The sequence below is a fragment of the Herpailurus yagouaroundi genome, unplaced genomic scaffold (assembly GCF_014898765.1).
Source record: "Herpailurus yagouaroundi ecotype Mexico unplaced genomic scaffold, PumYag 191, whole genome shotgun sequence".
NCBI classification, from domain to species: Eukaryota; Metazoa; Chordata; class Mammalia; order Carnivora; family Felidae; genus Herpailurus; species Herpailurus yagouaroundi.
In genome coordinates this window covers 13,414,927-13,429,656 of record NW_024412422.1, presented here as the reverse complement: position 1 = coordinate 13,429,656, position 14,730 = coordinate 13,414,927, and the positions used below count along the sequence as shown (strand labels likewise).

The window sequence follows — 14,730 nt, the reverse complement described above, 5'->3', positions numbered from 1 at the left end:
GCATAGGGTTTCAGGCTTGTGCAGACTTTGAGGTGGTCAGTTAAGCTTAATTCAGCTTCCTTACTTTTTTATTTTTTAAAGAACAGAGCCTTTAATTTCTTAAAAATGTTTATTTGTTTTTAAGAAAGAGGGAGGGAGAGAGAGAGAGAGAGAGAGAGAGAACGAGCGAGCATGCCAGCAGGGGCGGGGCAGAGAGAGAGGAGGGACAGAGGATTTGAAGCAGGCTCTGTGCTGACAGCAGGGAGCCTGATGCGGGACTTCAACTCAAGAACCGTGAGATCATGACTTCAACTGAAGTCAGACGCTTAACTGACTGAGCCACCCAGGTGCCCATAAGCTTCCTTTCTGATTGAAGGCTTTTCACCACTGTGAACTTTTTTCTATGAACAGCAAGGTGATTTTGATTCCTGAAGCTTCTCTGACAAATAGCACACTCATAGGGTTTCTGTCCGGTGTAGAGTCTTTCATGAACGGCCAGACTACCTCGTTGACTAAAGCTTTTCTCACACTCCTTGCACTGATAGGGCTTCTCTCCTGTGATTACTGTTGGCCATGAAACTTTTTCCACAGTGGGTACACTCAAAGGGGCTTTGACCAGTGTGGATTCTCTCGTGCATGGTTAGACTAACTCCTTTGTGCCTGAAGGATTCTCCACATTCCTGACCTTCATAGACCATCTGTCTTACTCCTGGCGAATCTTTCCTGTAGTGTCTTAGAATCTGGGCATTTTGTTCTAGCTTCTCTCTTCTTAAAAAATTCCGGAAATCGTAGCTTGAGGATCCTGTGGCATCAGAGTGATCATATTTGTGGTTGGGGCTTCTATCATCACATTAAAAAGTGCTACATTCTGGATACATCTTCCATGACAGTCCAGCAGGGTAGCTGTTGGAAATGCAAACATGTCCGTGCCTGCTCAGTGTCCTTAATCACCACCTGTTCATGTGATTCTTCCATGGGCTGTCCTTAAACACTACAGTGGCCTACACCAGCAGACAGACAAAGCCTGGTGCCGAGCCCACAGCAGAGCCTGCCTGTTTGTGGTATATATATTTTATAATGTTTTGTTTTTTTTTTTTTAATTTTTTTTTTCAATGTTTATTTATTTTTGGGACAGAGAGAGACAGAGCATGAATGGGGGAGGGGCAGAGAGAGAGGGAGACGCAGAATCGGAAACAGGCTCCAGGCTCTGAGCCTTTTTTTTTTTTTTTTAATTTTTTTTTCTATATTTTATAATGTTTATTTATTCTTGAGAGACAGAGCACGAGTGGGGGGAAGGAGCAGAGAGAGAGGGAGACCCAGAATCCGAAGCAGGCTCCAGGCTCTGAGCTGTCAGCACAGAGCCCGACGTGGGGCTCAAACTCACGAATGGTGAGATCATGACCTGAGCTGAAGTTAGACACTTAACGGATTGAGTCACCTAAGCACCCCTGTGGCTTTTTTTTTTTTTTTTTTTTTTAAATCTTCCAAATGAAGCCTGTGGTTTGCTTGGGTTATTTACTGACCACAGCCTGCTTGACGCCTCGTAGAAAAATGATTGTCATGACAGTAAACTTAGACTCACCCCCAAAGAATTCAACAGATTATCTGATGAGATTGTATCATCTTTCATGACCTGTGTCCTGTTCATGTGATGCTGGGTAGATGGCAGCTCGGAGTGATGTGATCTAGGAGGGTGGAGAACACTGAGGTCAGCTTTATGTAGGTGACTATTTGTAGGTTCCACGAATACCAGTAAGAGTATCATAAAGTCATTGTGCCGGATGGAGAACTAGTATTCTGGTTCGCACGGGCAGAGACTCGCTGTTAGAATCTTTTGGAGCCTTACACGGTCAGACACCGCTCTGAGCAATTTTATGTGAGTTGGTTTACTTGACCCTCACAACAGCCCTAAAGTCATTACCATTTTACTTATGAGGAAACTGAGATTTAGAAATTAAGCAACCTGACCAGTTAATAGAGCTGGCATTTGAATCTGTCCAACTTCAGAGCCCTTGCCGTGTGTCAGCATATTTCTTTCTTTACTCCCTTCTGAGATGTCACATTCAACCTCAGCCACAGGAGATCTTTTTCCTTTGGTCAGTTTATGTGGAAAAGTGGCCTTTTCTGTGTAGGCTCCAGTGGAGACGGTCACCTTCCATTTATTCTGCAGATGTTTTTCTGAAGGTCCTCTGTGCTGTGCTGGGCATTGTGGGTTGCAGGGCCAGATACAACAGGGCTCCTGCGTGGAGTTTTCTCCATCTCTGTCTTGCCTCGTTGGTACCTGTCATGACACCAGGATGCTTCTGTAATGTCCTGGCACTGCCTGCCCTCTGTCACCCTTCACATGCCCTTCCTGCCTGAAGTGCCTTAAACCGTCTCCCTTAGTTCCTTGAATCAGTTTCAGTGTCTCTGAAAGTTTTTCTTTCAGAGGAAAAGTACATAGTCTCGAGGGGCACCTGGGTGGCTTAGTCAGTTGAGCGTCTGACTCTTGATTTTGGCTCAGGTCATGATCGCACAGTTGTGGGATCAAGCCCCACATTGGGCTCTGGGCTGACAGCACAAAGCCTGCTTGGAAGTCTCTGTCTCTCTCTGCCCTTTCCCCCGTTGCACGTGCTCGCTCGCTCTCTCTCAGTAAATAAACTTTAAAAACTACATAGGCTTGAGGCTTTACTGTTTTTTCCATCTTCAACAAAGGGTTAAAGCTGAAAAAAAATCTGCCATCCCAAACTCCTAGAAAGCTATATGCAGAGAAAATTAGAAACAAATGCCTTTAGTATTAAAAAGCAAGACAAAAAATAAATGTAGTATTGGTCTTAAGAAACTAGGAAGGCGGGGGCGCCTGACTGGCTCCGTTCATAGAGCATGTGACTTTTGATCTCTGGGTTGTGAGTTCAAGCCCCATGTTGGGCCTAGAGCTTACTTAAAAAAAATAACAGGGGCACCTGGGTGGCTCAGTCGGTTAAACATCTGACTTTAGCTCAGGTCATGATCTCACAGTTGGTGGGTTCGAGCTCCTTGTCAGGCTCTGTACTGACAGCTCAGAGCCTGGAGCCTGCTTCAGATTCTGTGTCTCCCTCTCTCTCTGCCCCTCACCTGTTCACACTCTGTCTCTCTCTCTTTCAAAAATATACACTAGAAAAATAATAAAAGTAAATAAAAATAACACTAAAAAAAAGAAACTAGGAAGGAAAGAACAATAAACAAAAAGGAAGTAGGAAAAAGGAAATAGTAAAGATAAAATGTGAATTCAAGAAAACAGAGAACATCAAGAAAGAAAAGAAAAAACCCTAAAAGCTGGTTCCTTTTTAAATTTTATTTATTTATTTTTTTTACATTTATTTATTGAGAGACATAGAGAGACAGAACACATGTTGGGGAGGGGCAGAGAGAGAAGGAGACACAGAATCCAAAGCAGGCTCCAGGCTCTGAACTGTCAGCACAGAGCCCGAAGCGGGGCTCTAACCCACAAACCATGAGATCATGACCCGAGCCGAAGTCTGACGCTTAACTGACTGAGCCACCCAGGCGCCCTAAAGCTGGTTCCTTTTTAAGATCGGTAATAAATTACTGTCCCAAGTTAATATAACTTGTTTTAGAATTAGTCAAAATTATTTATTTTTAAATGTATTAAATTAACTAAACCTACTTAACTATCAGTAGAGGCTGATTGAATAAACTGGAACACATCCACACAGTAGAATGACCGCAACTGCAAACAGAAGGAAGTTCTCTGTATTCTTCATGGTGCAGCACAGTGCATGTAGAATGCTAGCTTTTGTGTAAAAATAAAAGGGAGGAAAAAGAACATACGTTAACATTTGCTTTCATCTGCAAGTATAAATGCCAGGAGGAAGGAGGCATTGCTAATCAGTAACCATGCTTCCCATGTAGTAGGAGTGGGGCAGGTGTGGACAAGAGTTCAGTAAGGGAGACTCTTCCCTCCATGCGTATTTTTAATGTTTATTTTTGAGAGAGAGAGAGAGAGGGAGGGGTAGAGAGTGAGGGTGATGGAGAATCCAAAGTAGGCTCTTCACTTATAAAACTGCTCTAAAAAAGAAAAAAAAAAAAGTTCGATGCAGGGCTCAAGCTCACGAGCTGTGAGATCATGACCCAAGCTGAAGTCGGACATTGAACCCACTGAGCCACCCAGACGTTCCCATGCATATTTCTTTTAGAATTTTTGGAACCATGAGAATGCATTGGTTATTCGAGAATTAATTTAAGTTTGTTATGTATAAAGGTTTTTTTTTTTTTCCCCCCAATCAATAGGAAAAAGGTGAACAGCTCAAACAAAAAGTGAGGAAAGTGCCTATCGCGGTATCTCCGTGTTGTGGGATCCTAGCCCGCTGCAGTGTGGTGGGGGGAGTGAACCAGAATAGCAGGGTCTGTCTCGGGGTGTTGAGAATACAGGCAAAACATTTATTTTCTTTCTTGTAATGTTCTTAAGTTCCTGCAGTGACTCCTCTTTGTAACAGAGGCAATTTCTAAAGAAGCAATTAAGATAAAGGAAGCCTAGAACAAAGTAAGAAAATTAAAAAAAGGAAAGTCAATCTGAAGAGTAGCAAGGGAAAACAGCGCTAGCAGATGTGACACAGATTATAAAGCAGCAGTAATTGTGATGCTGTGGCAGCAGCACAAATCCTGAACTTTCAAAGCTGTAGAAAGACTCACGCGCATCAGTGCGTTCTTGTGTGCCCATGAGAGATTGTGGCAAAATGAGTATTTGAAGTAGAAAAGTAATGGAAAAGGAAGGGATAATTCATAAAGGGTGGTTGGTAATTTTGGAAATAATGTTCGCATAGTACATCAAACGGCTGGGACAGTTACACATTAAAGAAGACTGACAGCTCTGAGCAGTTCACGTCAAACAAAATGTGAAGAATGGTAATCTTACTAGTCATGAGCAAACAGCCTCACAGTGGAAAATATCTGTAGAGTTAAATTGTTTTAAAGAATTCACATTTTCATGCAGCATATACTTAGGCCAAAAGCAAATGTGTGTAGATGTGTATCTGTCCTTAATATGGATGTGTCTTGTTTTCTGTGGATAAAGATGTAAAGGAAGTATGAGAATACAGACACAGCAACTGTCACAGTGTAGGAGTATAGATGAATTTTGTTTTCCCTTAATGATGTGCCAATTTTATTTTTGTAGCAAATGCTTATTTTTTTAATGTTTATTTTCGAGACCGTGCGAGTGGGGGAGGGGCAGACAGAGGGGGACAGATCCAAAACGGGCTCTGTGCTGACAGCAGAGATCCTGTTGTGGGGCTCAAACCCACGAACCGTGATATCATGACCTGAGTCGAAGTCAGTTGCTCAATGAACTCAGCCACCCAGGTTCCTCCCAAATACTTATTTTGAAGCTGGAAAATCCCTCTGGAATAATAAAGTATTTTTAATGAAGGGACAAATTAATTTGGTGGAGAGCCCAATGACTATATATTATTTAGGCTATTTCATTACTGGGACATATCAGATCACTCTCGTAATATAAATCATTCAGGTAAACTTTACCAGTGTTTGGAGAAAGCTCTTTAAAAGCTGAAGAGAAGGCAAAGAGAAGAAGCCGTCAAGGGTAATGGTGGAGAGTTCTGTGCTTAATTGTCAGTTGCAGCTGCAAAGGATTAAGCTATAGAATTCTGTTCACCTCTTTATTTTTACATTCTCTTTTTCCAGGTTGGTGGCACCAAGGCTGGCGTAGTCCGGTTTCTTGGGGAGACAGACTTTGCCAAGGGGGAATGGTGTGGTGTGGAGTTGGATGAGCCTCTTGGGAAGAACGATGGGGCTGTTGCTGGAACCAGGTTTGTTTGGAGTTGGAATCTTGCCTCCCTCTTGCACATATAAACGCTCAAGCAGATCTCACCAAGAGCTGCACTTTTATTTCTTAAGGCTCACTTACTGATTTTTTTCCCCCTACCAGAATTGGAGACATTCTTTTAACTGTTTCTTTTAGTAATATATAATGCATCTGAGTAAATTCTGAACAGGCATTCAATTTATTTATTTTTTTTAGAGTAGTTTTAGTTTCATAGCAAAATTGAGAGGAAGGTACAGAGTTCCCATATGTCCCCTGCTCCCAACGTGCACAGCCTCCCCAGCTATCAACATCCTGCCACCCGATGGTACGTTTGTTACAACTAATGAACCTAGATTGACACATCATAGTTTGAACCCCTCTGTTACAGGTTTATCAGATAGTAGATCTATTTATTCCCTTGTACTTTAGTAGATCTTTAGTAACAGATCAGTAATTCTGTCTCTGTGTATCATGTTGTTATTTTTTAGTGTGTTTTCTAAAACATCCTGAAGGTTATCAGCCTACATACATGCGAATGCTACATGCTGGTTGATCACCCCAGCTTTCTGGTAGAATTCACAGCAAACCAGTCATGAGTTATAACCAGAAAACTATGCTTTTGCTTATAGTTGTTATTTCTTGTAATTAAGTCTTTTTGGTCACTGCTTTTATTATTATTCTCTAAAGGTATTTTCAGTGCCAACCCAAATATGGCCTGTTTGCTCCTGTCCACAAAGTAACCAAGATTGGTTTCCCTTCCACGACACCGGCCAAAGCCAAGGCTGCCGCCGTGAGGCGAGTGATGGCGACCACGCCCGCCAGCCTGAAGCGCAGCCCTTCTGCCTCGTCTCTCAGCTCCATGAGCTCAGTGGCCTCCTCCGTGAGCAGCAAACCCAGCCGTACTGGATTAGTAAGCCTCCCCGTCCTCACTGCATGCCTCTCCCTTCCAGGCACGATAAATGCCTGCTGCTGGTGGACCTGCTTTGCTTTAGGAGCTATTAACTTGCCTTGTACTGAGTGTTAGTTGTAGCTTGTTGGAGGTCCGTTCCAGATGTCATAAAACAAAGCTTTAGCAGGAAGACAGATTTTGAAATAGGGTTTTGAACTCTGCTTCCAGGTTCTTGAGGCTCTAAGATGTATCAAGTTCTTGGTGAGTCTGTAGTAACTACTGTTGAGTCTAACATATGGGGTGATTTTCTCTGAAATTATTTTGGGCACAAGAATGACAGGAAAAAGGGAGGGATCGTTTTCCTCAACAACTTAGGCCTCTCTGACTTGAAACAATTTGAAGGAACTAAAGTATTCTGAGAAAAGGCGTGTTCTTAGAATTTAGGTAGCGTGTTAATACAGTCTAACCCACCGAGAGCGGTTAGTGTGTGGGATGTTCCTGTCTTGCGCCAGAGGACACACGGCAGAACAAGCAGAACTTGCAAGGATGCTAGGAAGTGCCACGCTGTGTCTCCTGTCTCCATCTCTTCCTCTCCCTTCCGCTTCCTCTCTCCACCTTTTTCCCATTAGGTCAGTAAAAATAGAATGATGAGAATTAAAATAGGCAGTGGTGGCTCATTCTGTTTGTTAATGCAGTGTTTTATTAGGGTCAGAACAATGACTTCTTGTCTTGTCTCCTGCCAGTAACTTTATTTACTTGAAGTGAGGCAAACACTGTTTAGATTTGTAATGGCAGCATAAGACTGCGCTGCAGACTGAATTCTGGATCTCTGTGTTAATGACCGTAAACTACAGACAGAAGGGAGGATGTTAAATGGTGTGATCGGAAGTAAGGCTGCTGGCCTGCCGTCTCGTTTTGCCTTCTCTTCCACGGTCCACAGTCCTTGGGAAGAGAACGGGGGAGGATTCTTTCCTTCTAGTGCGGGGTGGGGGAGGAGTGCTCCTCTGCCAGCCAGCTGGACTTTCTCTTAAATTCAGGTAAAATAAATACCTGCTTGGACTATTTCATTTCACATATGAAAAGAAAGTCTACATCTTCAAGAGAAAAATTACAAATGGACTTTTACAAGAAAAGCTTGATAAGAACAATGACATAGAGGTGAAGCCACCCCTCTTTGGACAGAGCATCGTTCAGCAAACTCACATGGACATCTAGTCTACTTTGTTAATCCAGGAACAAGTCCATGCAAGGGTCTTCTCTGGATTAGGAATTCTTTCTTGAGTCACTTTTATTATGTTGTAATTGTAAGTGTCCATTTCTTTGGAAGACAACCGAGCTCTCCCTGCTCCCTCCCAACCTCTCCTCTTTTCAGACCAGTCCTGATCGTTCTTAGTTCACCTCACTCAGTGAAGAAAAGTGACAAGAGAGAAAGGAGTCTTCTTGTCTTGTAAAACAGCTTGTTTTTGTATATCTTTATTGAGGGTGGCTGTAGTTTCTAAACCAAAAATCACCATAAAAGAATATGCCAAAAATACAGAAAAAGTGACTTCCTAGAAATCTATCTCCCCAGAATAATCCCATGCATATGTATGGAAAGGTCTAATGATTCTTGAACGTAGAATCCTCCGAAGTACTGAGCACAGAGGTGCCCAAATGCTCTGATTTCCCAGCCCCTTAAGAGTTATTTTTTCATAGGGCCCCCGGGCGGAAAGAAATAGCAATTCTGTTTATGAAGCAGCTAAGGACAAACAAGTTAATATTTATGTTCTAGCAAGTTAGTAGTTGTTCAAAAAGAATGATACACATTAATTGAGAGAAGAAAGGATTTAAAAAAAAATTTTTTTTTTTTAACGTTTATTTATTTTTGAGACAGAGACAGAGCATGAACAGGGGAGGGGCAGAGAGAGAGGGAGACACAGAATCTGAAACAGGCTCCAGGCTCTGAGCTGTCAGCACAGAGCCCGACGCGGGGCTTGAACTCACGGACTGTGAGATCATGACCTGAGCCGAAGTCCGACGCTTAACCGACCAAGCCACCCAGGCGCCCCGAGAAAAAAGGATTTTTAGTTAATTCGTAAATGATCAAGCTTAGTGTTAGGTTGTATGGTCCTGTTGGGCACTGTACATGCTTGTCAAACCTTGGAGTCTTACTGAAAACTGCCACCTTCGTTTCCTCTGACACATTGATTGTGTCACTGATTTGCACAGTATTGGCTTTTTGTCATGGCAGCAACCAAGGCGTGGCTTTGGGAAGGCACAACGTTATTGAAAGGAATATAGTCCAGTTGCCTCAAACTCCACTGCCCCAAGCTGGTAGTTTGCACGGTGTCCAACCGGTGGTGCCGTGTTTCCCTTGAAATTTGAAAATCTTCCACAGTGCCCAGTGACTTGGCTGCAGCACCCTGGGTTATCTCTGTGCAGGGAACCTCAGATCTACTTTATCCAGGAAGAAAAGTTAGTACCGAGAAAGTATAATTTTAACCATATAATGAAATTGGAAAGTCAAGGTCAGATGGTTAAAAGAACACTCCCCCTGCCCCAGTATGTTTATGTAATTGAAGAAATTTCACAAAATAGAAATAAGCAGAAATAGAAACTCTAAGAGTAAAGGAATCCAGTCAAGCCCCAAACTGTCTTAACTATTAATGACAGATCCTCACTCTGTCTGCTTCCTGGACGAGGGCTCAGATAGACGCATGAAGAGCATTCGAGTGGCAAACAAGGCTTTGATTGCAGGAGATGAAGTCAGGGCTGACTTGATCCAGATCCAGGGATCTGATCTCTAAGTCCACGGCCTTGGACAAATGCTTGCCAAGGGATGAGGCCTTTCCTGAACTCCCTCCCAGCCCCTGGAGCCTCACTTGGAAGAATGCTGTTCAACTTGCACACATTATCCCTTGCCATAATGGGAGGTTGTTTTCTCAGTGTTTTTATCTGAACGATTAGCCTCAGTGTGGAGGAACAGCACAGAGTAACGGAGGCCCCGGGCGGCTTTCTTTCTCCACCCCTCCCCCCACCGCGTTTCTGCTCTGCCTTATTTTCTGTCTCCTCCCCTTCCCTCTCCAATCCCCTTACCACTCCTCCCATCCCCTCCTCCTCTTTCTCCACAGATTCTCTTTCCCTCTTTTTCCTCCCTCTGCATGTCCTCTGTCTCCCTTTCTCTTACGCGTGGACTTGCCCACACACATGCACACTCACCCCATACACATGCACTTTTTATTTATTTTTTTATTTTTTTTTATTTTTGGGACAGAGAGAGACAGAGCATGAACGGGGGAGGGGCAGAGAGAGAGGGAGACACAGAATCGGAAACAGGCTCCAGGCTCTGAGCCATCAGCCCAGAGCCCGACGCGGGGCTCGAACTCACGGACTGCGGGATCGTGACCTGGCTGAAGTCGGACGCTTAACCGACTGCGCCACCCAGGCGCCCCACACATGCACTTTTTAAGGCAGATAGAGTTTTCCTCTTCGTCTGATATTCATAAATCCCTCTGGTGATTGGGATTCAGGTCTTCAAGTTCTGGATTCCTGGGTGAGATCTACTGTGCCTTTCATTTGTTTAAAAAAGTTTTTATTTAAATTAATAAATTAAATTTAATTAAAAATTAAATTAATTTCAAGTATACAATTTAGTGATTCAACACTTCCATCCAACACCTGGTGCTCATCACAAGTGCCCTCCTTAATCCCCATCACATCACCTATTTCCCCCATTCCCCCCTCCCCCCTGGTAACCATCAGTTTGTTCTCTTAAGAGTCTGTTTCTTGGTTTGTCTCTCTCTTTTTCTTCCCTTTGCTCGTTTGTTTTGTTTCTTAAATTCCACATATGAGTGAAATCATATGGTATTTGTCTTTCTCTGACTTATTTCTCTTAGCATTATACTCTCTAGATCCATCCACATTGTTGCAAATGGCAAGATTTCATTCTTTTTTATCTGTGCCTTTCATTTTGAAAGAAAGATGAAGAAAATCCTGACAAAATCCAACCGTTTAATCAATAAGAGGACGGTTTTTGGCTCCAAGGGTGACCTCTTGGTTACTTAATGGTAGTTAGAGAAAGTTGGAAAGTCTCGACCTCAAGTCTGAGGAGCAAAAGACTGACCAAAACGTCACAAGAAGAAGAAAACTACTAATGAAGCTCAGGTGGTAACAGAAGCTTGTTAAATGGGTTTGTGGAATTTTTCTAGATTCCTACAAGTCCCTGTCAGCTGAGCTCAGGGTACATTTGATGTGAGCCACTTATTCTCCTTCTAAACATCTTTCTGATTGTTCCATGACTTCTCACATTGATGTGTTGTTTGTGAAGTTTACAATCAGGAGGCGCACGCTGTCTTGCTTCCTTGATGAAAAGCTTTTCCTAATAATTGGCAAGCTTGGGAGCAGGGGCAGCACCTTCGCTTTGCTGAGGAGACGCCTGCCATGCATGCCTCGTGCCCTCCTCGCATCCCCGATAGCATCATCGCCCTTCACTTCTTTAACTTTCCTTTGCAGTTGACTGAAACCTCCTCCCGTTACGCCAGGAAGATCTCCGGCACCACTGCCCTCCAGGAGGCCCTGAAGGAGAAGCAGCAGCACATTGAGCAGCTGCTGGCTGAACGGGATCTAGAGAGGGCGGAGGTGGCCAAGGCCACGAGCCACGTGGGGGAAATAGAGCAGGAGCTAGCTCTGGCCCGGGACGGACACGACCAGGTGAAGTCTGGTGCTGACCTTGTTTCGGAGATGGTGATGGGTTCTAAGCTGATCTTGTGGAGATGGTGGAGCTTTCTAAGTTGAGGGAGGAGGCTGAGCAGCGTACCTCGTGCTTGGAGCCAGGGAGCTAGTCTTGGGAGCACTGGAAATGAGTAGAAATATCTTTGCTGGGCTTGTTTGAAGCTGTGACCTGGGGTACCACTTTGTATCATCATAAAGATGCAGTTTTGTTCTTCTTGAGTCTACCGTAGTCCTTCGGTCTTTACATCCAGGCCTCTTGGCCTGTGTCAGGGGAACTTGTTTACTGGGACCTTACCAACGATTGCAACTCCTGTTTTGTAGATGACCTTCTGTATGCGTTTCAGCCGTAAAAAAGATGAGCGTTGTTGTACCATTGCCCTCTTTTGCTTTAATGGTGTGGTTTTTCATCATCTAGCTTCCAGGAATGCGGCCGAGAAGTAACCTATTAAAGATTATAGAAAGCATTTCACTGTGAAAAGGTTTTAGAGTCATACCCGCCCACAATGGTACCACTTAGCTGTAGCTCTTTGGAGGCATCCCTGGGCCTGTGTCTGGGTCCGAGGGAGGCCACTCACTGACACCCTTGTCTTTCTCAGCATGTCCTGGAATTGGAGGCCAAGATGGACCAGCTGCGAACGATGGTGGAGGCTGCTGACAGGGAGAAGGTGGAGCTTCTCAACCAACTTGAAGAGGAGAAAAGGTGACCTCAAACTGTTCCTTACTGCAAGTGTGGCCTTTTCCTTCTAAATGACCTTAGGAAAACATTCTTATTAAGGTGTCAAGCCCTAGAACCAAAGGAGTGACTGTGTGTTCGGTAGAAAGTCAACTCTTCATCTTGTGCCGGGAGGGTTTGCTTTGATTTGACTTTTTTTTGAGAAGTTTGGAATTATCTAGACATGGCCTGCTAAATTTAACAGCTGCTTGTTGAGCACCTGCTGTGTGCCACACATCCTCTTGAGGTTGGCCTTAGTGTCGTGAAGTCGATTCAAACCCTGCTTCCACCTGGAACCGTTTTTGGTGAGAAGACATTTTGGGTCCATGTTACCTAGTATGTATGTATTTTAAATGTTTATTTTTGAGAGAGAGAGAGAGCGTGTGAGCGAGCATGAATGGGGGAGGGGTAGAGAGAGGTGGGGATAGAGGATCTGAAGTGGGCTCCACACTGACAACGGTGAGCGCACTGCGGGTGTTGAACCCACGAACAAGATCATAACCTGAGCTGAAGTCAGACTGTCAACCGACTGAGCCACCCAGGCGTCCCCAAAGTGACCAAGTATTTATGAAACACCTGTGTATCTAAATAAAACTCTTCCGTCTGGTAAGTGATACGAGGGCCCTGTCCTTGAGAAACTCAGTACCTTGTTAGGAAAACATAACTTTCATGTGAAGCAATTAGAGGATTATCCAGGTCAGGATGGAATCAGGTGCTAAATGGTGTGAGACAGAGCAAGTTTGGTTCTCAGAGGCTTCTTGAGGCTGTGAACTAACACAGTCTCTGAACAAGGTGTCTGCATGGAAACCATTGGAACATTTCTGGACAACAGGACGTTTGTCCTGTCTTGCATTTAATGCCGCCATCTTGTCATTTCTGATGGTAGCAACTTAATTCAGTAGCCATCTGGTCTGTATGTTTAGGACCGTGAGAGGTACCACTGAGGTACGGAATACAGTGGAGGTATAATAGAGTCTCTTATCAAGGAAATTATCTTCTTACTAGAAGGAGAAGTGCTATATGTAGGAAATTTTCTTCACATCCTAAAAATGGCTATGAATAAATGAGATATAGTAATAGGCCTTTCTAGGCCCTTCTGAATACCAAGGCAACAGTACCATTTGCTTTGGTTCTTAAACCAGCTCTTGATCTGCTGACTGCTGGGCAGGAGAAATGTCCTCCCACACTTCCAGTGAGATTGAGGGGTATAAATTATTTACAATTATATTTCTGATTTAAGAGTAGAATTTTTATTTAATTTTTTTTTTCAACGTTTATTTATTTTTGGGACAGAGAGAGACAGAGCATGAACAGGGGAGGGGCAGAGAGAGAGGGAGACACAGAATCGGAAACAGGCTCCAGGCTCCGAGCCATCAGCCCAGAGCCCGACGCGGGGCTCGAACTCACGGACCGCGAGATCGTGACCTGGCTGAAGTCGGACGCTTAACCGACTGCGCCACCCAGGCGCCCCTAGAATTTTTATTTAAAAAAAAAATTTTTTTTAATGTTTATTTGAGAAGGAGAGTGCATATGTGAGCAGGGGCAGAGCAGAGAGAGAGAGAGAGAGGGCATCCTAAGCAGGCTCTGTACTGTTAGCGCAGAACCCGACATGGGGCTTGAACTCACAAACCATGAAATCGTAACCTGAGCCAAAATGAAGGGTCGGATGCTTAACTGACTGAGCCACCTAGGCGCCCTGATGTTTTTATTCTTAATTTTGCCAGAAAGGCTAGTGAGTTTGACAGTTTTGGTTTTTGCACATAGGTTATGAACTTTGTCCCCTTTTCTTCCTTACACTCACTTTTGTGAAGATTTGTAATATGGATGTTACCTGGATTTTGTCAATCTTCAGCTTGACTTGGTGATAGCATTGGTTGAGACCCACACCCAAATTAGAGATTTTAAAATGGGTGGGGGGAGGGGGGATGTGACTCAAATTGTTGATAATCTCATTCTCCCAGTCTTAGAACAGGTACTGGTATTGTCCTGGGGCTTTCTGTGTGGGTAGCCTGCTAACCTCACCATAAAATATCAGATGTAGGGTGGTATAAAGAGAGATTTGTTTTCTTTTTTTTTCTGAAAGAGAGAGAGGGTGCAAGTGAGCGAGGGGCAGATAGAATCCCACAGGGTTAGGGAGAGAGAGAGAAGTGGGGTTCGCTTGGGACTCATGTTTTATCCAAAGTGGGGCTCGCGTTCACCCGAAGTGGGGCTGGTGCTCGCCCAAAGTGAGGGCTGGGGCTCATGCTCACCCAAAGCAGGGCTCACGGACTGTGAGATCATGACCTAAGCCAAAGTCAGGTGCTTAACGACCCAGGAGCCCCAAGAGAGATTTGTTTTCTATGCCACTTTTCCCTGTGTTCTGTTACTGTAAAGTAGAAATTACAGACTTGGAATCTCAAACCTATTCCTGTGGTAATCCGACCTTTTCCCTTTAGGCTGATCTTGTCTTGATTAGGTTCATTCTGGTGGTTGTGACAGAAGAAAACCAGTGGATTTTTCTCAACTCTTAACTCATGTCTCCTGGAATCAGTATCTGGCTAAAACTTTGAAGTTTCCTAAATAGCAAAGAGCTGTTAGATTTATAAACGAGGTGCCTAAAAATGTATTTTCTTTTCTTCCACTATCATCTGTTACATTCAC

The 14,730-nt window shown here is 43.9% G+C and overlaps 1 protein-coding gene across 16 annotated transcripts in view; it reads left to right on the top strand.

Annotated features, from left to right (window-relative positions):
* Positions 1-14,730, top strand: part of CLIP1 (CAP-Gly domain containing linker protein 1) — a 126,498-nt gene that overhangs the window by 53,486 nt on the left and 58,282 nt on the right. For 15 of the 16 annotated variants that reach the window (XM_040443944.1, XM_040443954.1, XM_040443947.1 and 12 more), the window contains 4 exons: positions 5,659-5,783; positions 6,467-6,689; positions 11,160-11,357; positions 11,975-12,078. In XM_040443944.1, the coding sequence (XP_040299878.1) occupies positions 5,659-5,783; positions 6,467-6,689; positions 11,160-11,357; positions 11,975-12,078 (650 nt within the window). The remainder of the gene's footprint in view (positions 1-5,658; positions 5,784-6,466; positions 6,690-11,159; positions 11,358-11,974; positions 12,079-14,730) is intronic. The other variant, XM_040443952.1, reaches the window with a different exon arrangement.